This window comes from Mangifera indica, chromosome 2 (genome assembly GCF_011075055.1).
Source record: "Mangifera indica cultivar Alphonso chromosome 2, CATAS_Mindica_2.1, whole genome shotgun sequence".
Lineage (NCBI taxonomy): Eukaryota > Viridiplantae > Streptophyta > Magnoliopsida > Sapindales > Anacardiaceae > Mangifera > Mangifera indica.
In genome coordinates, this window is record NC_058138.1 from 13,873,822 (window position 1) to 13,898,805 (window position 24,984).

Consider the following 24,984-nt stretch of genomic DNA (forward strand, 5'->3'; position numbering starts at 1 on the left):
CATCGTTGAAAAAAAATCAATTAATTATATTTGTCTTTAATAATTAAAAATGTTTGCTTGTATAGGAGAGAGGTTAAACGATTCACCTACTCTCAATTTTTTCTCAAATGTTAAATGCCTTCTCACAAAGTTTTTAAAATCAGATTAGATTAATTGATCAGTGCTTATACTAATTAACTATTAAATTTTTTTTTTATAATTTATGATTAAAAATAAATTTTGAATTATTTAACATTAAAATAAGTTTAATTTGATGGTATACATATTCAAATATGATAAATAAAGTATTGCTTCAAAGTTTTCATAATAAATTTTTGAAAAAAAAAAAATCAATTTTTTATATTGATTGAATCGAACATGGGTTTATACATGATCCAATCAGTTTGGTTAGCAATTGACGGGTCAACCGATCAGACCAACCGGTCTGATCTAATTTTTAAAACCATGTCTCATCTTTGTCCAACAAAATTATACTATAGAGCAATGTTATGTATATATATTTTTTTGTACATAATTTAAGTAGACAAAAAATATATCATAATGTAATTGAATATTATTTTATTTTTAGTTTAAAATAATTTAATAACATAATGACATACTATCTATGCACATAAATTAATTATCAAAGTGTTTATGCATAATTTTATTGTATATTATATGTAATGGAGGTAATGTTGAATGTATAAAAGAGTTTCAGATGGGAAGTTACACGTATATAGGGCTAAAACCGATGTTCAAACATTGAGGTGGCCAAAAGAAATATGAGTTGAATCTATTAGAACGAAATTCATAACTTTCAACATAAAATTTAAATAATTTTTTATGGGGATGGAGTCACCCCAAGCCTTAATGCAGTGCACCACCGAATGTGTCATACGGTATACTTCTATCTGTAGGATATCTTTTAAGAAATGTCACTTCAATTAGCTACACCACTAACGATCAGATACATCACTTGCTTGTGATTAGAGATGTCAATGGGTCGGGCCGAGTCGGACTGGGCTGGCTCTGACTCGGCCCATCGGGCTAATGGGCCGTGCCGGGCCTAAGGCCCAAACAGTAACAGGCCTTCGGGCCGGGCCGGCCCATTAAAATATAAAGGCCCAAGGCCCGCCCCATATAATAACGGGCTTTAATGGGGTCGGGTTGGGCTTTAATCAGGCCGGCCCGGCCCATTTAATCAATTTTTTTTTTTAAATTTTAATTAACATTTTTTAACATAAATTTTTTTCAATTATTAAAACCGATAATAGTATCTCGAATATTTTATTTATAACCCCTCACTTGTGACGGAGGAATACCGTAGGTTATATGATGAAAAATATTATAAATTGATAACATAGTATAAATAAATTAATTTATATACGGTATAAATTACAAAACATAAATAAAATATATCTACTATATAATATTTATCTATTCATCTTTTATATTTAAATCTCTGAATTCTTCAAAAATAAATAATTATTATTTACGAATTTAGATATTTTTTGAAAGAGAGTTAATGAAATTGAAAATATAATGAAATAATTGAAATTGAGTGATTAAAAGATTTATAAATAAAAATGAAAATAAAAAGAAATAAAATAGATTTATTTAAAAAAATTTTTTTTAAAAAAAATTTGTAGAGGCTCCTGCCTTGGCAGAAGCAAGGCAGAAGCAGACCAAGGCGGCAAGGCAGCAGAAGCCAAGATTTGCTTCTGCTGCCTAAGAAAATATATATATATATATATATATAATATATATATATATATATTATATATATATATATATATATATATATATATATATATATATATATATATATATATATATATATATATATATATATATATATATATATATATATATATATAAACAGTACTGGACCGGGCCGGGCCAGCCCATAGGCCTGATATTAAAGCCCTAGGCCCGGCCCGGTAGGCCCATGGGCTCGGCCTGACACTCTACAGTGTCAGGCCGGGCTTTATCGTGCCCGGGCTTTTTTTCGTGCTTCGGGCCGAGCCTCTATTTGGCCCGGCCCAATTGACGTGTCTACTTGTGATACATCGAGAAACACAAATGAACATTTCATCCCTTCATAGCAAGAAGACCTTTGGTTAGCACCAAATCTATTCAATATCTACAGTATGATTTTTTTTATTTTCCTTCCTTTTAGTATGAGAAATATATCTTCTCTCTCTCAATCAAGATAATTTTGTTATTGTAAATATTGCTATTTAATTCAAATAATATACGAACAAATCATTTTTTTTTTTCTCTTTGGTTTACTTATGTCATACTATAGTATATTTCAAGATCTCTTGTTGAATCATTATCACTGCTACCATATTCTACTTGTGCAAGGCTTGCAATGCGTACATCAATTGGTAACAAAAAATATCATCAACAGTGATTGGTGCTAGAAGAAGGATTTATAGCTCTGCAGTATTTAATTTTTGTATATTTCAATTATCCAGTGTTCTAAGTCTTCTAAAATAGTGTATTGAAGGTGGCATAGGAAAGCCCTGAAAACTAGACTTCTGATGAATCTAATAACTGTTCATGACTGTCTCATTCAATTGTTCCTAGTTAATTGATCCCAATGGCTAATAATTAATAGCCAAATCACAATTTGATTGCTTAACTAAAATCAAACAATAGTGATTTATCTGATATTATCCAACAAATACTTAATGCTATCCCAGTAGCATCCTCATCATTGGGAGGACATGTTCCCAAGAGGGGAACAACTATGGAAGTGTTTGAACCGCCTTAGGTTGCTAGACGGTCTTACTAGCAGCAACAATAACAAAATACCAACGATTAGAGGATCCCTGATCCTTTCCAGTGTGCCACATGCCCTGAAGCTTTTGACTCTCAACAGAGAACTCCTTACTGGGGAAGACGTCAAAACACATATAAGCATATGACGTCATTACCTGTTCTACAAAAAATTGCAAGTTCAGGGGAATTTTGAAAAAAAAAGTCCCCTCGCACATAACATATGTAGCAAAATTTCTAGAGGAACAACTAAGAGACTAAATGCATGGCCCAACAATTTATATCTCATAACTTGACCAGAGCTCTTGCTTCGTAAGCAATTATGATGTGATGCTGTTGAAAGCCAAGGATACAATCTCAAAATAATGTCTATATTACATTTTTAACTGGTTTAGACTGAAAAATCATGTACATATGTACCTATTCTCTATAGAATAAAAAGTAAACAATTCTTGTTTCAGATGTATTAGCAGTAAACTGCATTGAAAAATTTGTAACTGATATTAAACCAGATTTCTGAATTCAAGATAAATGGTGGTGATGTCCAAGGACTTTTGAAATGTCAAGAGAATTGCAGAGCCTGTACACTGCTAATTCATGTGCACAGTTTTTTTTTTTTTGTTTTCTTTTGTAAAAAATTTTCTAATATGAGAGGTAAATTTCCTAGTGTGATAAATTCCAGTGGCATGTCATCCAATACTTGTTGGATTAAAGCATAAGCAGCTTACCTTAACCACAGTGTTGTCTCAGCTGGGAACAGGCTGCAGCAATCATAGGGCCAGCGAGAGCATTATTTTTCACATCTGCAATGTCTAAAATTTGATTCAGCATAAATTGCAACCCAAAGTATAATATCAATTTGGTCAATCTGACACTAAAGAGTCACTTGAAAAGCATGCTTTTATGATAGAAAGGCACCACTATTTTAAATGCCTTTGGAAGTATATACATGTTAACAGAAAGATGTTTTCAAAGAGATGTAAAACAAGTACCTTATACCAACACCTCTAACAAAAAACCATACATGAAAATTTTGATCTTACAACTAATCAGTAAGCAGCATTATCTCTAGTAAAAATTTACCATTTTCGTTGATTAGATATCTCCATCTACCATTCTTTTACTATTACGTTTGAATTTCTTGTCTCCATCAATTCATCACTCCGTGAACATTTGATGCGAAAGCTCACTGTGAAATAAAAATTCAACCATTATTTATAGAAATGCAACTGATGTTGATGGTGCTAATTCTCACAGAGGTTTGCATAGATTCAAACAGGTAAATGGGTATTATTATCAACAACAATTTGTTCTCTTTAAGAAGCCAGTACAACATAGAAATATAAATCAGATGTACTCACCAAGAAAATGTAAAATCCAAAAGTTGTAGAACTTCTTCAGCCAGGCAAATTTGCCGTTTGTTTCAAGGGTCCCAGGGAAATTTCTGACATTGAGCAATAATTATTATTGGCCTTTAATTCATTGCTTCATTTGCACCTTGAGCATTCCTTTAGCAAAATAAGTTACAGAATCGGAAATCCTCAGCATAGGTAACCAACTACTTACTCAGCTCTGCAGATTTAAGAAATAACAAAATCAGAAACACAAGGCCATGATACTTTCTGTTTAAATATAATGAAGTGGAGAAAGAATAGAGGTTAGTAACAAAGCAAAAAGCACTTAAACCTTACAAGAAGAAAATTAATGTACACAAAGTGGGGTTATGACCTTTAAGAAGAACGAATAAAAGACTTAATACATGCAACTCTTGGTCAAGAAAAGGAATGCAACAACTACCTCAGTCTGCCAACTTGCTCTCAAGAGGAAAGTAGAACATAGAAACAAACAGTATAAAATGCTAGCTTACCAAGCAAATGTAGGACGAGGATTTGACCAACTGTTTCATCTTGTAGGTTTTCTTTTTGCTGACAAGTATGTCAAACAGGTTTTCTTCACTGCATGATGTAATTCAGTCCTCTATTGGTATGGCCTGGAATGTTTTACATGGATTTGAAATTCTCAGCATATAGTGAACAAGCATCAAAGTAAGAACAGAACCAGTTACACAAAGATGTAATGTGCTTTCTAATTAAGCACCAAGAATTGAAGAAAGAGCAGAGAGCAATATTGGGAAAGCACAACCAACCATTAAATGAGCTCTTCCTGTCTCCAAAGTTTCCCTAGTTTAGTTTTGAAAATACTCTGTTTCAATTTTGGGTAAGCTCACTTTCTGAAATGAGAAGCAAGAAGAGGGAAAGGAGAAACATACCTCCTTCTTTCTAGGAATAAGAGACATTTTCAACCCCCTGATCAATTCGCTGTTTCAACAAAGCATAATTCCATTCATCCAACACCTCTTCAATGTCGTAGAAAGCCTGTTTGAGCCGATCTAACCAAAGTCTTACAGTTGTCTCCTTCACTTGCCTTGCCTCTGCATCAACGAGCACAGCTCGAATAGCTTCAAGATTGCTTCTCAGCTTTTCAACTTCTTTCTTTGTCGACACCAACAACTATCCTCAACTCTTGTTGTATGCTTTCACCAACAACTGAAATCAACCACTCTAAGACACCGGAAACAAGTGCTTCAGCCATAACTAGAGAATCAGGAAACGGTTCGAATGATAAGATAGCTGAAGAAAAATATGAATTTGTATATGCGGTCGTAATTAATGTGAAAATGCTAATAAATATTCTTTCAATTCTTCATAACCAGCCAGTATAGTCAACCTGATGAGACAATACTTTAAAGGATTTCCCACCCACGTTAGGTGCATAAGTCTAAATTCAAAGCCTTAAAGAACGTAAAAGATTACAAGAATCGTAGAGCAGGGCCCAGCACTACATTATGTCACCCACTAAGCAAAAGTAATGCCATGTATTAGTGGTAAAAATTGACTTAATCAATATACTGTTAAACCCCGATTTTATCCGAAATCAAACTGTGTATAATATCCAAGTAATTGCAACATTCCAAGAATAACATATTAAATACTTAAAGACATCTAACATTATTAGCAATAGAGTCTAAAATTAGTTTATGAGTACTACATCGGCTTAACTCAAAAACATGTACACACAAAAGGTCTAAAGCAATTGATGTATACTTTATCAATAAAATTATATATATTTATAATGAATATAAACTGTAAATTAGGTTCTCTACTTAGCATCTTTGTGAATTAAAGCTAAAACAGGCAACAATGGTTACTAAAGCCAGAACGAATAATGCTTAGTTGAAGCCGGTAACAAGTTCAGGGAAATGTAAAAGTCATAAACACTCAGGTTAATGGGTTGCTTTAAATCCTGCAAAACAAAAGCAAAAAGAATAGATTTTACATCAACTTGTCTCGTAACAATTTTATGTGATAGAATAGGCAATGCTACTTTCAGCACTTGGGTCATATGAAAAGTAAAAGTTGTGTTTTTTCAGTCCAAATGGTACAAAATGTACTTCAAACATAGGACCCCAAACCTATTTGTCTTTTTCAAATAAATAATTAATTTAATTGCTTGTAATGCAAGCATCGCTGGACACAGCAATCATGCATTTAGCTTTTTAGGAGGATGGACGGAGTTAAGCCGACTCTTACTTACTACTTTGAGTTGCACATTAATGTCTTGTTCAAGATCATCCAAACTTGAACATTGTAAATGTTGGTTATTGTCATGGATTCAAAATAATCAAAATCGCAGCAGAAGAGAATCAAATTTTAAACAACATAACATTCATCCACATAGTTAAACCAAGATCAAATTATGGATATCTTTTTTTAAACCAAAAAATACTATAGGGCATTTTAAATATTAACTCACGTTTGGAGGCTCTCTCATCTTTTAACAATGAACTGATGTGCATATCGCTCTCTAACCTAACGTAGACTGGTGTTGAGGTAATCCACATAAGGCACATGAATATAATGAGGCGAGGGAAGAGCATTATGGGTCTGGTAAAACCCCTTAGAAGTGAAAACATGTTTTAAAAGGGTATATGAGGTGGCAAAAGCCCATATTGTTCACAACACAATTTGTTCATACATAGACTCGTGAACAGACATTGCAAGGAGTGGAGCACCCATTACAGGGGGTGATAAAACTGGTACAACTGTGTGATATATCATCTATATGACTGTTCCTTTTCAATCAATTTTTGTTTGGAGCAAGAAGATGGATTCAGGAACCGATTGCTATCCACAAATTTAACCATACACCATTTCTTTTGCCTTCCTCGTTCATCGGTTTCGACTTTATTCCTCCAATTAAATTAATTTACTCAACCAGCTTCTGAGGTTTCTTTTCAATCATTCTCTCTAATTCTAAATCACTTATACTAAAAACGAGTTTAGTTCAATTCAGGTAACCGATTTTCAAATATCAATAAATTAATATTTGAATGGAAAAATCAGCTTTCCTGAATACTCAACCTAGTATTTGAACTGGTTTTATTCAAGACTTGAATATATCTACACATATTAATTTGGTCTGTTGAAAGAAACAAAATCCAAAATAAAAGGAATATGCGGAATCCAAGAGTTCATGGCCATACAAGGCTAACTCAACAAACCCTGCCAAGCATCAGAACCAGGAAGGCCAAATCAAAATCATGCCACATTCAAGGTATTAGGCATCACCAGAACACAAACAAAAAAGTTGCACATGCATCTGCTGTGTCCTGGTACTAAAACAATAATTATGTACAAAGAATATAATATGTATGGATGAATTCAATATAACATAAAAGGCCAGCAAAAATGGAGACTCAATTAAATTTGCAGAAGCTGGGTATTCCTTTGGTACTGGAATAGCAATCAATATTCCAGAACCAAGCTTAAGTTTCAGGTTCTCATCTGCAATCAATAACAACCACCAAAACAGAAAACGGGAATTACTTAAAATTTCATTATTAATCAAAAAAAATTATACCATTAGTGGATCTTTTCACTTACAAATTAACAGACAGTCTTGTGGGCTATAGACACTGACAAGGCACCTAAATTATTGTAAAAAATAAAGAAAACACATTAATTCTAATCACATTTAGAAGAGAGTTACTATTGGACAAAAATTTACAAAAGGTAACTTACAATTGCAGGTGAATCACTTTACAGATATCAAAGATGAACTAGTAAGTACCAAGTACTCTAAGTCCTTGGAATATCTGAAATGGACTTTACACCAGCGGAGATGACTGCTACTGGAGTTCTTCCAAGCTCTGTAAGATCTGACGATATATCCATCGCTGCATAGACAACATCAATACAAGAATAGTGTGGACAATTACTAAGGGAACAGTTTCAAGAAACATAGGATTGTGGTCCAGCCCTCCATAAACTAAAATGACTTATCTCATCTATAACATCTTTCTGTTTTAAATAATCATTAAAACAAGAACGAAAAACAATGTCTACCTCCAACCCACTGGAGGCAAGATAACAGAAATATACATCAGATGTACTCACCAAGAAAATGTGAAATCCAAAAAGTGTAGCACTTCTTCTGTCAGGCAAATTTGCCATTTGTTACAAGGGTCTCAGTGAAATTTTTGACATTGAAAAATTGTTATTATTGGCCCTTAATTCATTCCTTAATTTGCACCCTGAGCATTTCCTCATCAAATCAGTTACAGAATGGGAAATTCTCAGCACAGGTAACCAATGCACATTAAAAAAATAATAAAAATACGAAACACAAGGCCCTGATACTTTCGGTTTAAATATAATGAAATGGACATACTTTCAGTGAAAAAGCAAAACACAAGGCTGCACTGATTAGACAATAAATATTTTGATGATATAGATACCATTAATAGAATATTACATGCCTTAGAATGGTAGAGAAAAAGCACTAAAACCTCATAGGAAAATTAATGTACACAAAGTGGTGTTATGACGTTTAAGAAAGACTGAATAAAAGTCTAAATATAAGCAACTCTTGGTCAAGAAAAGGAATGCAACAACTACCTAAGACGAAAGTAGAAGATAGAAACAAACAGTATGAAACGCTAGCTTACCAAGCAAATGTAAGACCAGGATTTGAGCAATTGTTTCATCTTGTAGAATTTCTTTTTGCTGCCAAGTATCTAAATCAAGTTTTCTTCACTGCATGATGTATTTCGGTCCACCATTGGTAGGGCCTGGAATGTTTTCCATATAATTGAAATTCTCAGCATATAATTAACAAGCGCCAAAGTAAGAACAGAACCAATTACACAAAGATGTAATGTGCTTTCTAATTAAACACCAAGAATTGAAGAAAGAGCAGAGAGCAATATTGGGAAAGTACAACAAACCATTAAGTGAGCTTGTTTGGCTACACTCCAAAACCCAGTCTTCCTCTCTTCATAATTTCCCAAGTTTAGTTTGGAAAATACTCTGTTTCAATTATCCATTATAAATAGCTATTTGTTCTGTGCAAGAAGCAAGCCAAAGATAGAAATGTAGATCAGTCAGAAGCTCACCAGGAAAATGTTAAGAACAGAATGAGCTTTTTGTTTCATCAGGAAAATTATCTTTTATTGACAAGTGTGTCAACAAAGTTTCTTCTTCCATAAATAAGATAAACTGGCTCTGCATTTCTATGCCCTCCAGTAATTGAAACATGCTCTGATGATAGCTTCTTCATAAACATCAAAGAAATAAACACAATACTATGATATGCAACCATTAATAAGAAATCAAGAAACAAAGAAACCTTCAGAAAGAATATCCAACCCGTAATTGAGTTCTTTCAACCACTCTAGTATCATCATTAGTCCTCTATTTGATAACGTGAAGTGTGGGACTGAGAAAATAAATATTTGACGAAATTAGAAACTACTATAAAACATTACATGCTTTAGTAAAAAGAAAAAGGAAAACATTATCAGAAATTCATCTTTGAAAAGTGGGGTTATGACCTTCAAGAAGTGAGGATACATAAGATATTTCCTGGCTGGTCAATGTTTCCCAGTAGAGAAAAAAGTTCAGCAGAGGGAATTTGATGCCTGGTTTTAGTTAGTTCAAAGAGAACAAATGTCTTAATTATGGCATCTTCTACCTGTCAGTTTCAGCAGAGGCAAATTTTAGTAAAAAATAAAAAGAATGCAACAAGAACCTCAATCTGCAAATTTTTAATAAATACATCATGTTTCAACCTCGATTCTTCAGCAATTTATGGCATCTTCTACCTGCCTGTCAGCATATCAAAATCAAGTTTAATTAGCCAGAGAGAACACGGCTTTCAATGGCCCAATAAGTAGAGACACAACCAAGAACACAAACCTATCACAATAAGTCATTTAAGGATTTCAGAGAAAGAATTCATTGTAGTTTGAGAAGCTCCTTCATGAATGAGCTGTCCAACAGTGAGAGAAAGCGAATAACAGTATATAAATCACTTCTACATTAGTATTGAAGAATCTCAAGATCAATTAATAAAGCTGTGATGTGCAACATGATGAAAAAACAGAGGAGTGAGAAAGTAAACCAACCATTTTACTCATTTTGAGGACATAATCTCCTACATTTATACGACCCCTTTCCCATATTTGTTCTAAGGTCAAAATTTGAAGCTGTGATACAATACAAATTTGCAAACCTTAGAAGAGAAAAATGGCGTAGGAAATATCACATTAAACATATTTCCATGCTTGTCAAATTTAACCTCTCCTACTCTACTTTTTCTTGGAGTACTTATTTTGTTAATCAATTACAGAACATGTAAGTTCTTTAAATTAAGAGCCCGACTAGAAAATTTGTTCCGCATATTGAGGAAATAATAGTATCATATACAGAATATTATAGAAATGAAGAAACACAAAGAGATCAATAAGAAAACATGCCATTACCTGCTCTACTCATGTCATTTTTCCTGCCTTCCTTAATGCAAAATGACACACTGAGACACTTTTTCTGGGCCTGTCAACTTTTTCCAGCATGATACAAAGTTCTGCAGAGGGAAATTGAGGCATGGTTTCAGTAATTCCAAAGAGAAAATACGTCTTAACATAGGTAACTTGCCTCACTACTTAATAAAAGAAACCTTAAATGAGTTCTTCTTGGTTTCAGTGCGGCACTTTTCTACATAGCACCGCACTGAAACAATACATATTTGTTCTGAGATTGAAATTTGTAACTGTAAACAGAAAATTAATATCATATAAATAATTTATGAAAATTTGAGGCCTTGCTTCAATATCTTAAAAAGTCTGATATATTTGAAAACTTCTAAAACGCATTTTCTACAAAAAATAATAATAATAATAATAAAAATAAAAATATGACAGAGCACATACAAAAGATTTTAGAAAGAAAGTACTTTTCAAAGACTAGGCAAGATATTATTCTAAAAAAAAAAAAAGACATTTATTCGACAAAAATTCATAAAAAGTAACTTTTGATTGACCCAATCCAGTATCTGTTTGGAATCCTAAACATATTGCTACCTTTACTATTGAATAATAAATCTAATTAATAATAAATAATAATATTATTCAATTCAATTAATTAACCTTGCAAATAAATAAATACCATTGAATAATAGTAATTGGATTTTGAACTTAATTTTAAAAGAAAAAGTATAAGTAGTGATGATTTAAACACATCATTACTTATACTGCTATAAGACTTTTTTGATGCTTGACACTTTTGTTTTATCAACGGTTCAGGCAATTTCCAAGTTCCAACAGTGGAGGGAGGAAGCCCCTTTTTTCATATTATTAATAGGAAAAGTTTTATTCAAGTATTAATTTTAAATTTCATACCAAATAATAAATTTATTTTCATTTTTTATTAAATCAAATCAAACATATTTCTATTTGCAATAATTAATAATTTAAAAACTGAAATATTTGAAGGATAATGATAATTTTCCTTTACCCAATGATTTATATTTAGCAATTAAATAAATTTAATATGACATTCATTATTTACTAAATATTTAAATAAATATTCAGTCACAAATATATTTATTTTAAAGAAATAAGCAAATAAAATTACCTCTTATTGATCCCATCCAGGGTAGCCTAGCAGAGGACAAGCATAGATAACTTTTTCCAATCTTGTATTCTGATCAAGGTGTTTTGGTAGTGCCTTCAATTTGGGGCAGTAGTGAACTCTCAAGGAAACCAGAGATGGCATGATTGTAATAACTTCTTCTTCTTTTCCAATTCTAGTAATCTTGTAATCCCACTCTTCCCACTTAAACAGCCCCAAAAATTGAATTCTTTTCAATTTAGGAAAGAAAACTGATGATGAAGATGTGTCGTCATTTTCTTTTCTCAAAAATTCATTACTCACACTTTTCAAACTCTCTATTTCAATGATGTCTAAATATTCAAGGGATGGCAATTCTCCCAAGGGAGGCAAATGCATACAGTTACTACAACCATAAAGTGTTAAGTGTTTGAGCTTGGTTAAGGACATCATCCAGTTGGGCAAAATAGTGTTGCCCTTGTACCTCAATATCTTTAATTTCTCCAAATTTAAAGATGGTTGTAGGATTTCAAGAAGTGTTTCATCCTCCTCATTTCTCCTCTCTCTTCCATCAATATCTTTCTTGAAATCTAGCGTCAAACCAACGAGGTTTTCATGATTCTTAAGCGGTGATGTTTTAACCTCCTCCACATTTGATACATTTCTCAACTTGTCTATACACAACTCTCCAAAGAGATTAAGGTATTTCAAACCTTCAAAACTACATGTTTTCTCATCATTACTACCACTTACCACGAAATACGTTAAGGTTCGAAGATTACTCAATCTTTGAATTCCTTTTGGAATGTATCTTAATGAGCCAATCCCATCATTTTGTAGATGCCTTAGGTTTATTAATTTTTCCATCCCTTGAGGTAACTCTTCCAGTTTAGGACACCGACTAATATCTAAAGTTTGCAAATTATATAATCCACATAATGCTTCGGGAAGTTTTCTCATGTCTAAGCCACTCAAATTAAGATATCTCAAATGTAATAATTTTCCTACCTCTTTAGGAATCTCTTCAATCACATAATTTTCTTTAAGACTTAATGCCCTTAAACATGTCAATTCACCAAATAATTTTGGTAACATATTAGGAGGCAATAAATTCATGGAATATCCAAAATTACATAAGAAACTGCGCATCCTTTCCAAACTAGAAATGGAATCAAGAAATAAATCATCACCATACATTGTAACCATTGCGTGATAAGCATTCTCACGATTAAAAGAGCTTATGAGTGGCCCTTTAGAACCATCAACTTCTATGTGGACACACTCATTCTTATTTAAGGATTGAGCAAAGTCATGCACTAAATCGTGCATCTTACATCCAATCACATTATTTTCATCATCTTTTCTAAACTCTTGGAATAATGATCGTGAAGCTAAATAGTCAAAATACTCTTCTCCAACTATCTCCATTGCCTTATCTTTTTCTTCTTTAACATATCCTTGAGCCATCCATAGTTTAATCAATTCATCTTTTCCTAATCTATAATCCTTAGGAAAGATAGCACAATATAAGAAACATCTTTTTATTGTATAAGGCAAATCATTATAACTCAATAATAATGGTTGGAAAACATCTTCTTTAATTTCTTCAAGTTTCCATAATTTACTATCTAAGATACGTTTCCACTCTTCCCAACGTTTTTTAAACCGCAAGAGACTTCCTAATGTCTTTGCAGCAAGAGGCAAACCTTTGCACTTGCCCGAAATCTTTTTGCCAATCTCTTCTAGTCTTTCACATTCCTCAAAAGGCCTACCAAAAAATGCTATTCGCTTAAACAACAACCAATATTCATCATCACTCAACCCCTGAACATTGATAATATCAATCGAACCCATCTTTTTTGCAACCGACTCCTTGCGTGTTGTAACTAAAATTTTACTTCCATGCACACCATTCATCAAACAACGATACAATGGTTCCCACTTTTTGTAATCCTCAGTCCACACATCATCTAACACAAAAAAAAATGTATTTCTTTGGATTAATGTACTAATATGTTGATGAAGAGATTGCAATTCACTTAAATCCTTAGTTGAACCTCCTAAATACTCAATAATTGCTTTAGCAATTCTATGCTCATCAAAAGGTTCTGATACACATACTCATATTCTTTTGTTAAAACTATTAATTACCATATCATGATTATAAGCAAATTGAGCAAGAGTTGTTTTACCGATACCTCCCATCCCTATAAGAGAGATGATAGGGAGGCATTGCTCATTGCTCGCACACAACTTCTGTATTAAAATACTCTTACAATCATCTTGACCACATATTTCAGACACATCAATAAATGAAGTAGTTTGTACTCGTTCTAACTTTTCAGCCTTTCTAATTGCATTAAAACCATACATCTCTTTTTGTTTCGTAATGACATCTAGATTTTCATTTACTTCTTTTATCTTGATTGCAATGTCTTTACGCAAACTAACTTGTTTGAATGAAAAGCAAGAGGAGGGAAAGAAGAAACACACCTTCTTCTTCTTAGGAACGGTAGCATCATCAACTCCCTCAATTTTTTGTTTTAGAATGGCATAGTTCCACTCACCCAACACATCTTCAATGTTGTAGGAAGCCTGTTTGAGCCGATCTAACCAAAGTTCTACAGTTTTCTCTTTCACTTGTCTTTCCTCTGCATCAACCAGCACAACTTGGATAGCTTCGAGATTGCTCCTAAGCTTTTTGACTTCATTGTCGACACCGACAACCAGCTTCACCTTTTGCTTTGTTTCTTCACCAATGATTGAAATCAACTGCTGCAAGACACCAGAAATAATTGCTTCAGCCATGATATCAGAGAGCAAGGTAACCGTTTGAAAGCTGAGATAGGAGATTTGCTTGTAAGCGTGAAAATGTTAATTTGCTTTCAATTCTTTATAAGAGCAAGTAATTAGAATGCTTTAAAGGTGGTTAACCCATGGAATATAACTTTAGTACTCCAAGGCCACCAAGCTTCCTTTCGGTATAAGTTATGTTTTTCTTTTATTCAATTTCATAGCTTTGTTTTAGTCCCATTTCTCAAACCAAGAATCTAATGCAAGGGTGGATGGAAAGCAAGTAAATGGAAACCTAAACAAAAAGATCAATTTTGCTTGCAAAAATGAAGAGAAGCATCCGATTTCACTTTTACCGAATGAAGCCAATTATGAATCGATTGATAGGAGTTTGGAAATAAACCTTCAAAACTACCGCAATTCAACTAATCTATCATTTACTACCCTCTGTGACATTAGAGATATGATCCTTATTTGAGCGTATTTATGCAAGTCAGATTTAAAAGAAAGCAGTGTTGGGAAAATATTGTAGATAAGGATTAATGACATCCTCTACTTTTCTTACTGCATCAAAATTAGCATTTCATAAATCAAAGTTCAATGGAGAGAATATGGCTTTGTCGTACTAACTAGAGAGAATCAAAACAAAACTCTTTCTACCAATCATCAAGGGTTTGGAGTTATTGAAGAAAAGAATACAGGCAAACCAAATGACACATATAGAAACATATTTTTGTAAATGTAATCTCTACAGTGATCATCTACATAGTGAGATGTATTCCTATTTATTACTACGTCTTACTTTAGTACTAATTGTATACATACCCATAAGCCGTAAGGCATAATCACCCTTGCTTACTGTAGTACCAATCGTTATAAACCTATAAAGTATAACTCACCCTCAAAACTAGCTTGCAAGAAAAAAGTGACCAAAAATTAATAAACCACCCACTAATGTCATAGATATAAGCATGAGATCCAAACATAATACACTACATAATGATGATAATTCTAGAAGAATTAACATTTATTCTCAAGGTCCCATCAGTTACTATAACAAATTGTAAATTATAGGATGAACTAACTAGAAAAATGGGGGGTCAGGTAACAGATTAGATGGATTAAGAAAGTTTCACACCTTAGAAGCGGCACTATACGGGGTCAAGTTAACCCATGCACAGATTCAATTCCAAACTTTCAAGTTAATCCATCAGTCTCCTGTCAAATAAGACTTCGCCACTGTACCTAAATTCTTGATTTTGAATGGACACAACAAAGCTATTATCTCTGTTAAGAACAAGCATTAGCTCTAAGTCACTGTTTAAGGGCAAACTAATCCACCAAAAAGTAGTCACTCTAGGCCTCCAAAACAACATTGCCTTGTGCAAAAACCTCATCAACTTGTATTTCTCATGCCACTATTATCACTATGCTAAGCTTATTTTCAACACCTTGGAGGACTCATTAGACCTTTCTTTATGGAACGGCATCATGGCTGCTTACGCCAAAAACTATATGTTCACCGAAGCCCTTGAGATTTTTGATAGGTTAGTGCTGCACGCATTTTTAAAACCCGATAATTACACTTACCCTAGTGTGTTAAAGGCTTGTGGTGGATTAGGGAGAGTTCAATATGGAAATATGCTTCATACCCAGTTAATAAAAACTGGGTTTGTATTAGATGTTGTTGTTTCTAGCTCTCTAGTAGGGATGTATGCAAAGTGCAACAAGCTCAATTATGCCATTAAAGTGTTTGATAAAATGTCTGAGAGAGATGTTGCGAGTTGGAATACTGTTATTTCTTGTTATTACCAAGAGGGTCAAGCTGAGAAAGCGTTGGAGTTGTTTGGGAAGATGAGGGATTCTGGTTTTGAGCCCAATTCAGTGACGTTAACGACGGTTATTTCATCTTGTTCAAGGCTTTTTGATTTGGAAAGAGGAAAGGAGATTCATGAGAAATTTATGAAAGATGGGATTGTGTTTGATAGTTATGTTGGTTCTGCTCTTGTGGACATGTATGGAAAATGTGGTTGTTTGGAGATGGCTAGAGACGTTTTTGAGCAAATTCCAGTGAAAAGTGTAGTCACTTGGAATGCGATGATTGCAGGATATGGAGCAAAAGGAGATAGCAAATCATGCATTCAGCTTTTTAGGAGGATGAATGAGGAAGGAGTTAAGCCTACTCTTACCACATTAAGTTGCATTTTAATGTCTTGTTCAAGATCAGCCAAACTTGAACATGGTAAATTCATGCACGGTTATTTAATAAGAAACAAAGTAAAAGCCGACATCTTCATTAATGGTTCGCTTATTGATCTCTACTTTAAATGTGGACATGTTAGCGCAGCTGAAAATGTGTTTGATAGGATGAGCAAGACAAATGTAGTATCCTGGAATGTTATGATTTCAGGATATGTGACAGTTGGTGATTATTTTAAATCACTTGCAATCTATGGCAAAATGAAAGAAAGTGGTGTAAACCCAGATGCTGTAACATTCACTAGTGTTTTAGCATCTTGTTCACAGCTAGCGGCCTTGGAAAAGGGAAAAGAAATCCACAAGTGTATTGTTGAGAGTGAACTAGAAACAAATGAAATAGTCATGGGGGCTCTCCTCAACATGTATGCTAAATGCGGTGCAGTGGATGAAGCGTTGAATGTTTTTAATCAATTACCTGAGAGGGATCTTGTGTCATGGACTTCTATGATCACTGCATATGGATCTCACGGTCAAGCTGCCAAGGCTTTGAAGCTTTTTGATGAAATGCGGAAATCCAACACAAAACCAGACAGTGTCACTTTCCTTGCAATTTTATCAGCTTGTAGCCATGCTGGACTGGTTGATGAAGGCTGTCATTACTTCAGTCAAATGACATTTGAGTATAATCTTAAGCCCAAAATTGAACACTACTTGTGTTTGATTGATCTTCTTGGACGTGCTGGAAGATTGCATGAAGCTTATGATATTCTACGGAGCACCACTGAAATTGAGGATGTAGGGCTGTTAAGCACACTATTTTCTGCATGTTGTCTGCACCGCAATACAGAATTGGGAGAGAAAATTGCAAAATTACTCATTGAGAAGGATCCTGATGATCCATCAACTTATATTGTTTTATCAAACATGTATGCGTCCATCAAGAAATGGGATGAAGTACGCAAATTAAGATTAAAGATGAAAGAGCGTAGGTTGAAGAAGAACCCGGGCTGTAGCTGGATTGAGATTGGGGAAATGATCCAGCCTTTCTATGTAGAAGATAAGATGCATCCACAAGCAGAGATGGTATATGAATGTCTCGCAATTCTATCAAGTCACATGGAAAAAGAAGAGTTGCAGCCATCTTAGAACTTAACTAGAAAATGTACTATAAATCAGCACAATGTGGTTTTCAAATAGGAAAAGGCTCCTCTAGCAAGATGGTTGAAATGAAAGTTGTATCGATCATTCTTCAGGAACAACTTAAAGAGGGGCAAGCACAGGAATGCATAAACTCTTGGAGCATTTGTTCTACCATTAATGTTCTACAAGGAAAGCATTATAAATCAGACCATCAGAGTATCAGTCAGAATGTTTTGAGTCATCCCCCCATTCAATTGAAGAAAGCTGGAAATAATGCCCACTAAAAGTCAGACAAGGGAATGCTTTCCCCAACCAAACCAGCAAAGGAAGGGAGATGCAGAGCTGGAAGAAAAACGCTTTCATAGATGGAAATTTTATGGTATCTGAAAACTAGGAATCCTGGAAAACGCGAACTTAAAAAATATTGATGACTGTGAAAGTTTTTTTGTTGTACAGCAACCTTTGTAAAGCTGCAAAATGAAACATCAATCTTTGGAAGTATACAATTGATCAAATTTTTGTGCAATTCAAATTGTTTTCTCTAACAATCAAATGTGATAAATGATGCTAAACAGAAACAATATGTATATACTTGATTTAAAACGGGACATTCTGTTTGGTCACTAGCCTAGAAGGACCTTTCCATAGAAAATCTTATATTAACTAGAAGAGCCTTTTTTTTAAGTGTCAAAAGTGGTATAAAATGACCTGGGTTTAGACAGGCCTAGGGGTCAGGCCTCTATATGCTGTTCTACTTATTGCTGGTGATAAGAGCAACACAGCATACTGTAACCTTGCAAAGAAACATAGCTGGAAATCTAGAAGAAAGTTCAAAGAAAATATTTCAATATATTAATGTTGAACTGAAAATCTGTTCTTCTGTCGAGGTGGTGCATGTGCACCTGTAACCTAGCAAACAGTTTACAAGGTTGATATAAGAGCAAGTGTGTGCTCAGTATCCTAAAAGATGAATCAATTGGCAGTCACAGTTAAAGAGAAGGCCCCATAGGTTAGCCTCAATATTCAATCAAAGAGGGGTGCAATTATTAAAAGAGGTAGGCTATTTCTTTACAATAAAACTATGCACACAATTTTTTATATAAACTATGACAAGTCTCTTTATTTTGGGTGTTGATTTATCTTTAATTTTAAATTATTTAATTATATGATAAATTAATGTTATTTGTGCTTATAGCATTACTTATTCCTTTATTGGCAGCTGTATGGATGCATGAGTGTAGCTGTAATTAAGTGATAAATGAATAAGCTCTTTGTTTGTTTCCATGATGTAGACCAGCATGATTGTTACAAGGAGGCGAGGTTACAATTCCCCTTAAAATTACTCTAAACAGTAACTTTTAAGCAATATTTTGAAAGATAGATCTTGGTCGATATTTGAATCAGTCTGATTATGAATTAGTAATCAATTTGATCTATATCAAAGTTTAAACACATTTTAGTTATCAAATTGCATTTATTTGGATGAAATGTATCTGACAGATGTTCAACCCTCAAGTCAAATTGATTCAAATTTTATTATAATGTCAACATCATTTATTTAAAATTGAAGATGAAAAGACTTGAATCAAGGATTAAAGTGTAATGAGGCATATACAACGCTGTCTAAAAATAAGTATTTTTTTAACATTATTTAATATACAAATTTAATAGCATTCCTTAAAATTTTAATTGTATAACATTGATATCATTAGTTTATCCGGTCGATCAAATTGTTTGACTCACAATATATTACTTAGATAATAATTAATGTTCGCAATAAAAATTGGTAAGTTTAAACCATTGTATTTTCATCAAAGATGTGTTCGTCATGTCATTAATTTGATTGTTAAAGTATGTTAAAAAGATGTAAGAAGTGACTAGAGATTATCATAGCTATCGGATTCATTATCGATTGTGATATAAGATGGAATAAGTATGTTATTCATTGTAAAAAGGAGGATCTGCCTAACAAACCATTCAAGTTTTGTTGCGACATGTTCATATAGTGGAACTCAATGTATTTGATATTAGAAATGGCTCTTCCAAACACTACATTATAAATTTGGTCAACCAAAAGGATTTCTCGAACATTACTGTCAATGTATTTGAATTGAGAGTTTGCAAAATATTTTTTGTATTTCTCAAAATTATTTATGATTTCATGAATCTTTTAAATAAAATTTATTATACTATAACTAATTTAATATAGGATATTTTGTTTCAAAATTGTAAAATCTATGATAGATATAGAGATAATCCAGAATAAAATAAAAATAGTTGTTAATATAAAAGAAAAATAGCACAAATATTGACTAGATATTCCATTTTTATATAGATTATGCTGTGTTTTATCTTATGTTTAGATTACCTATGTAGAGCTATAGTTACTCATATAAACCACTATTTAAGTAGGATGATAAATATTATTTGAGAAACTTTGATAACAAATTATATAATCTTTTTTTCTTATATCATAACATGTATAGCAAAGTAACAATCGTCGTAAAAAAACTACATAGAGATTGATAAATATATAATATAGAGGGATAAATCATTTGGATATTTATTGAGTTAAGTAATAGTATTGACAATATCTCAAATACATACAATTATGGACTAACTAAGTTACAATTGCATCTTAAAATCGACCTATCTTACCTTATCAAACGAGAACAAAAAAATAGACGTGTCTTAATAGTAGAAGCAAAACACATGTTGATTCACAATTGTACCTAAATGACATAAGACATTATACTGATCCGAGTTTCTACAATATAGTATTTAAATTAGTGTTCTTAATTAATGGTTGCATCATAGATAATAAAAGACATTAAAAACCTAAATATCTCAAACTACCCAACTTATTAAAAATAGAAGTTTGCAAAAGGATATATTTTTAATTAATGATGATACAACTTAGTTTATATATTATAAATAATTCAATTATTATTTTCTTTATTTACTTGTAAATTAAAATTTGTAATCTACACACATTGTATTTTTATAAATTACTATTAAATAATTAATATAATTAACTTTATAGATATAACATGATTATTAAATATTTTAATTTTAATCTAAAATATAAATAGCATACAATTTACATTTTCTCACCTAAGATTTGGCTTTAAATAATTTTTCCTCCCGTAATTAGTGAAAATAACATTTTCTCACTTAAAATCAAACTTAAATAATATTTTTCCCACCCAAAATTAAACTTTGTTAATGAAACAATAATATTAGGAAGTAAAATTACCATTTTATGTGAAATTACAATTTTATCTCTATTATTTTATTTATCAAAATTATCATATAACCTTAAATTGATAAAAATTAAAAATAACTTTTTAAATTTCAAATTATATAAGAAACATCTTATTTCCATTTCTTTTCATCTTCACCCTTTCTTACTCTCTTTCTATAAATAAGGGTGTTTTTTTAGTAAAATCATATATCAAATGATAAATTGTAATTTTTTAAAATAGTGGGGATCTTTTTGAAATTTTTAGGGGTTATTGGAAATCCAAGAAAAAATTGGGATCTTTTAAAATTTTTAAATATCAATTTACCTCTATTAGTTTCAAAAATGATGGTCAACCCCTCAAAAAATTAAAGATAATGAAATAAATTATAGATATAAATGTTATATTACAACTATTAAAGTTATATAATAGTTTCAAAATAAAGTGGTTTAAAAAAATTTTCAGAGAGTAATTTGTAAATTTCAAAATCTTTCTAAGGGTTAAATTGTAGTATTTAAAACATTTAAGTATGATAGAAAACATTTTTTTTTGGTTTTTTAAAATTAATAAATAGTAATTTTTTGGGTAATTAAAAGAATACATTAAACACAGAAATAATGAACCTTCAACAAAAAACTCGAGAACACCTTGAACTCACCTTGCCTAAAAGAACACAGAAGCAAAAATAAAGACGGACAAAAAATACCTAACCAAAACAATGGATAGTAAAATTGTTATTTTAACTTTATACTGTTAGTTTTTTAAACAAGATTTTGAGTGAAAAAAAAAAAAAGTTCTTTATTTCAATTAGGAGTTAAAAAAATATTTAAACTTTGAATGGAAAAATGTCATTTACTGTATATAATAATATGCAAATCCGAAGGCCCAATTTTGAACCCAACCCGCCAAGGACCTGTATAAGGATCTTGACCAAAGACCGGTTTGCCCACCTCTATCAAATATTGTTGGGTTTAATGGTAAAAATCCAAAATTTTAACTGGGCTTTGCAAAATGAGTCATGCTTTCATGCACAACTCCTTGTATGCATGTACATGAAAAAAGATTACTACTATTATCAAATTCTCTAACATTGTATGGTTAAAAATGAAGATCTAGTTTTTAACTCGGTTTAATCTGCAAGAACACAGCAACAAAATCCTTTCAATCTTCATTTTCAACAAAGATAAGCCAACACCCATCCCAACTTCTCAAGAGTTAGTATAACTAGAGTAACACTTAAACATTTAAAAGTTATTTGATTTAGATAATGTTTTATTATCAAAATAAAGAGATTATCTTGAAAATAGATTACTTAAAAGATTACTGAATATAAATGATTACTATATTTGATAAATTTAAAAAATATAAATAATTATTGTGTTTAATTAAAGATAATAAAAAAAATACTACTAAAAATATTTTATTTAAATGAGTTTAGATATAATTATTTTTTAAATATTTTTATATTAATTAAAAATAAATTTATTTTTGTCTCAAAAAATTTTAATTTAATTTCTATATTGCATACTCGGTGTGTGTGTGTGTGTGTGTATATATATATATAGATTGAGACCATATACATGTCTTACATGCTAGCCACCAATTCAACACCAGGTCACTCAAACACTTCATTTCCGAAGTTGTGAAGTCAGAAATCTCTAACACCTTCATTCCGTTCCTCTCTGCCGCCTCTGATCGGTATTGTGTTTGATCTTAAAAAATTGCTGCAAGATTTCACCTTCAAAAACATATGTAACGTAGCTTTCGGTGTTAACTCTTCCTGCAAGCAGAACTCGTCTGAATTTGTGAAAGCTTTTGATGACGCTGTGGAAACTTGTTCTTCAAGATTCATGAATCTTGTTCCTGCAATTTGGAAAATTAAATATTTCTCAATATTGGATCGGAGAAGAGATTTAAGCAAGCTATTAAAGTCATAAACGACTATGCCATGGAGATACTTAGGTCGAAAGAGAAGGAAAAAGAAGAAGGAACAAATTTTGATCTGTTATCAAGATTCATGGCTGCAAGTTCAAGCATGGAGATGGAAGAAGAAGAAAAGAGAGAGTTTTAAGAGATATAGTTCTGAGTTTCATTCTCACCGGAAAATATTTAACGTCAACGGCGTGACTTGCTTCTTCTGGCTGATCGCTTGCCACCCTCGATGTGGGTATTTGATAAGAGAAGAGTTGTCTTCACTGGCGGCTTCGGAGCTCCGGCCAAGAATCTTCAGCTACGATGAGCCGAAGAAGCTGCATTATTTGCACGCAACTCCATCAGAGTAAATGCGTCTGTTCCCGCCCGTACCGATCAGTTCAAGATTAACGGTGGATGATGATGTTTTGCCAGACGGGACCCACGTAGGAAATGGTTGGTTTGCTGATTATTCGGCCTACGCGATGGGGAGGATGGAGGAAGTGTGGGGCCGAGACCGTATGGAGTTTAAGCCTGAGAGATGGTTAAACGGTGATGGGGCTTTTGGGCCATCGGAATGGGATGTTCATGTCTCTGCAAATGAATGAACTGAGGACAATCAGTACATATATAGGATTGCTGCAATGCCTTTTTTTTTTTTTTAAATTTCCCGAGCATGGAAGAGCCATAAACATTATCCAATTAATACGATTGTGAGAAAGGTGTATTTTTTTTTTTTGGAAATTGAAGTATGTATAACAAAAACTGGAGTTTCCAAAGAAGGGTTTAAGAACAACCTAAACTTACCATTTCAGAAATGAAGGGGAGCTAGAGAAACTACAAAATTAACCAAGTTAACAAAACAACACTGAAGCACCCTAATACTCTCCTCTTAAAAATCTATCACTGTTCCTACGGCTTCGGTGATAAAGTTCTAGAGGGGGACACAAAGAGCTAAATAGACTTCAAAAGCCGAATTTATATATAAATTTGCAAGCCTGTCAGCAAGAGAAAGACTGTACAACTTGTTATCAATATTTACCAAAATAATAATCAAAAGAGCAAAACAAAATAACCCAATAACAGGCATCCTGATGCTGCTGCAAATCAAAACCAGGGAAGGCAGAATGCAAGGCTTGAACCAAGCAGTGCAAAGAGAGCCAATTTTAAACTCAAGGAAGGCAGGAGCCGAGGAAGCAGAGGGGTTAATATGGATACCAAAATGAGTCTGAAACTGAAGAATCTTGTAAGTTGTAATTCACAATCCAAGTATCTTTTGGGCTATATATAAAGCTTGCACTCCCCTTATAGGCCATAGAGCACCAAATTATCTCCCTCTCTGAGCTTAGCAAAAGATGTGTGATGCACATTACAACTCATTTATTTATGGCAGTGAGAAGAAGCTACTTCTAAATTGTGCAGAGCAAGAACAAGCTACTTCTAAATTGTGCAGAGCAAGAACAAGCTACTTCATCTCAATCCTGTCATGAACCCTGACTAGTTTGCCACATTCAATCTCATTAATGCCTTAAACCAGAACTGTAACATTTTTCTCTTTCACATATGATAAATATACAAACAAACAAGCAGCACTTTAATTCAAACAAGGTAAAAGAAGAACACGCACAACAGTCAACAGATGCTTTGGAAAAGGTTATTTTTTCCAGTGAACATCAATGCTTCAATACTAGCAAGCATCATCCAGGCTCAAAATGAAAAAAGTCGAAGAACAACACGCACAACAGAGCAAAAACTTCTTACCTGTCAGTCACAAAGACTGCTCTTTCAATATTACCGGAAGACAATGATGAAGAACGGAGACTGTCGTCGGGTGTCGGCTGAAGGAGACTGTCATCAACTAACGGTGAGATCTGACTTCGGATAGGGTACCGTATTTCAGTAATGAATTTTATTTAAAATTAATTTGATTTTTGATAACATATATTTTAACAACAATATATTATATAAATTTGAGTAATAAATATTCA

At 32.7% G+C, this 24,984-nt stretch overlaps 3 protein-coding genes and 1 long non-coding RNA gene across 19 annotated transcripts in view; 1 reads left to right on the forward strand and 3 right to left on the reverse strand.

Moving 5' to 3' along the window:
* The window catches only part of LOC123209186 (putative disease resistance protein RGA3), a 37,630-nt gene extending 24,774 nt beyond the window's left edge, over positions 1 to 12,856 (reverse strand). For all 16 annotated transcript variants that reach the window (XM_044627035.1, XM_044627040.1, XM_044627039.1 and 13 more), the window contains exon 1: positions 11,736 to 12,856. In XM_044627035.1, the coding sequence (XP_044482970.1) occupies positions 11,739 to 12,827 (1,089 nt within the window). In that variant the 5' untranslated portion in view covers positions 12,828 to 12,856 and the 3' untranslated portion in view covers positions 11,736 to 11,738. The remainder of the gene's footprint in view (positions 1 to 11,735) is intronic.
* Positions 12,841 to 14,519, reverse strand: LOC123208568 (putative disease resistance protein RGA4). Its single transcript, XM_044626103.1, has 3 exons — positions 13,904 to 14,519; positions 12,915 to 13,819; positions 12,841 to 12,870 (listed from the first exon to the last, which is right to left on the reverse strand). The coding sequence occupies exons 1-3, from the start codon at positions 14,517 to 14,519 to the stop codon at positions 12,841 to 12,843; spliced, it is 1,551 nt and encodes a 516-aa protein (XP_044482038.1).
* Positions 14,520 to 15,394: 875 nt separating this feature from the next.
* Positions 15,395 to 18,344, forward strand: LOC123205755 (pentatricopeptide repeat-containing protein At5g27110-like). The gene has a single exon (XM_044622787.1). It carries the CDS (start codon positions 15,768 to 15,770, stop codon positions 17,847 to 17,849), a length of 2,082 nt encoding a protein of 693 aa, XP_044478722.1. The 5' UTR covers positions 15,395 to 15,767; the 3' UTR covers positions 17,850 to 18,344.
* A 4,242-nt stretch (positions 18,345 to 22,586) lies between these two features.
* Positions 22,587 to 24,912, reverse strand: LOC123209527. The gene is made up of 3 exons (XR_006501082.1): positions 24,758 to 24,912; positions 23,185 to 23,590; positions 22,587 to 22,948 (listed from the first exon to the last, which is right to left on the reverse strand). It is a non-coding gene; the product is annotated as an uncharacterized LOC123209527 (long non-coding RNA).
* Positions 24,913 to 24,984: the final 72 nt, after the last annotated feature.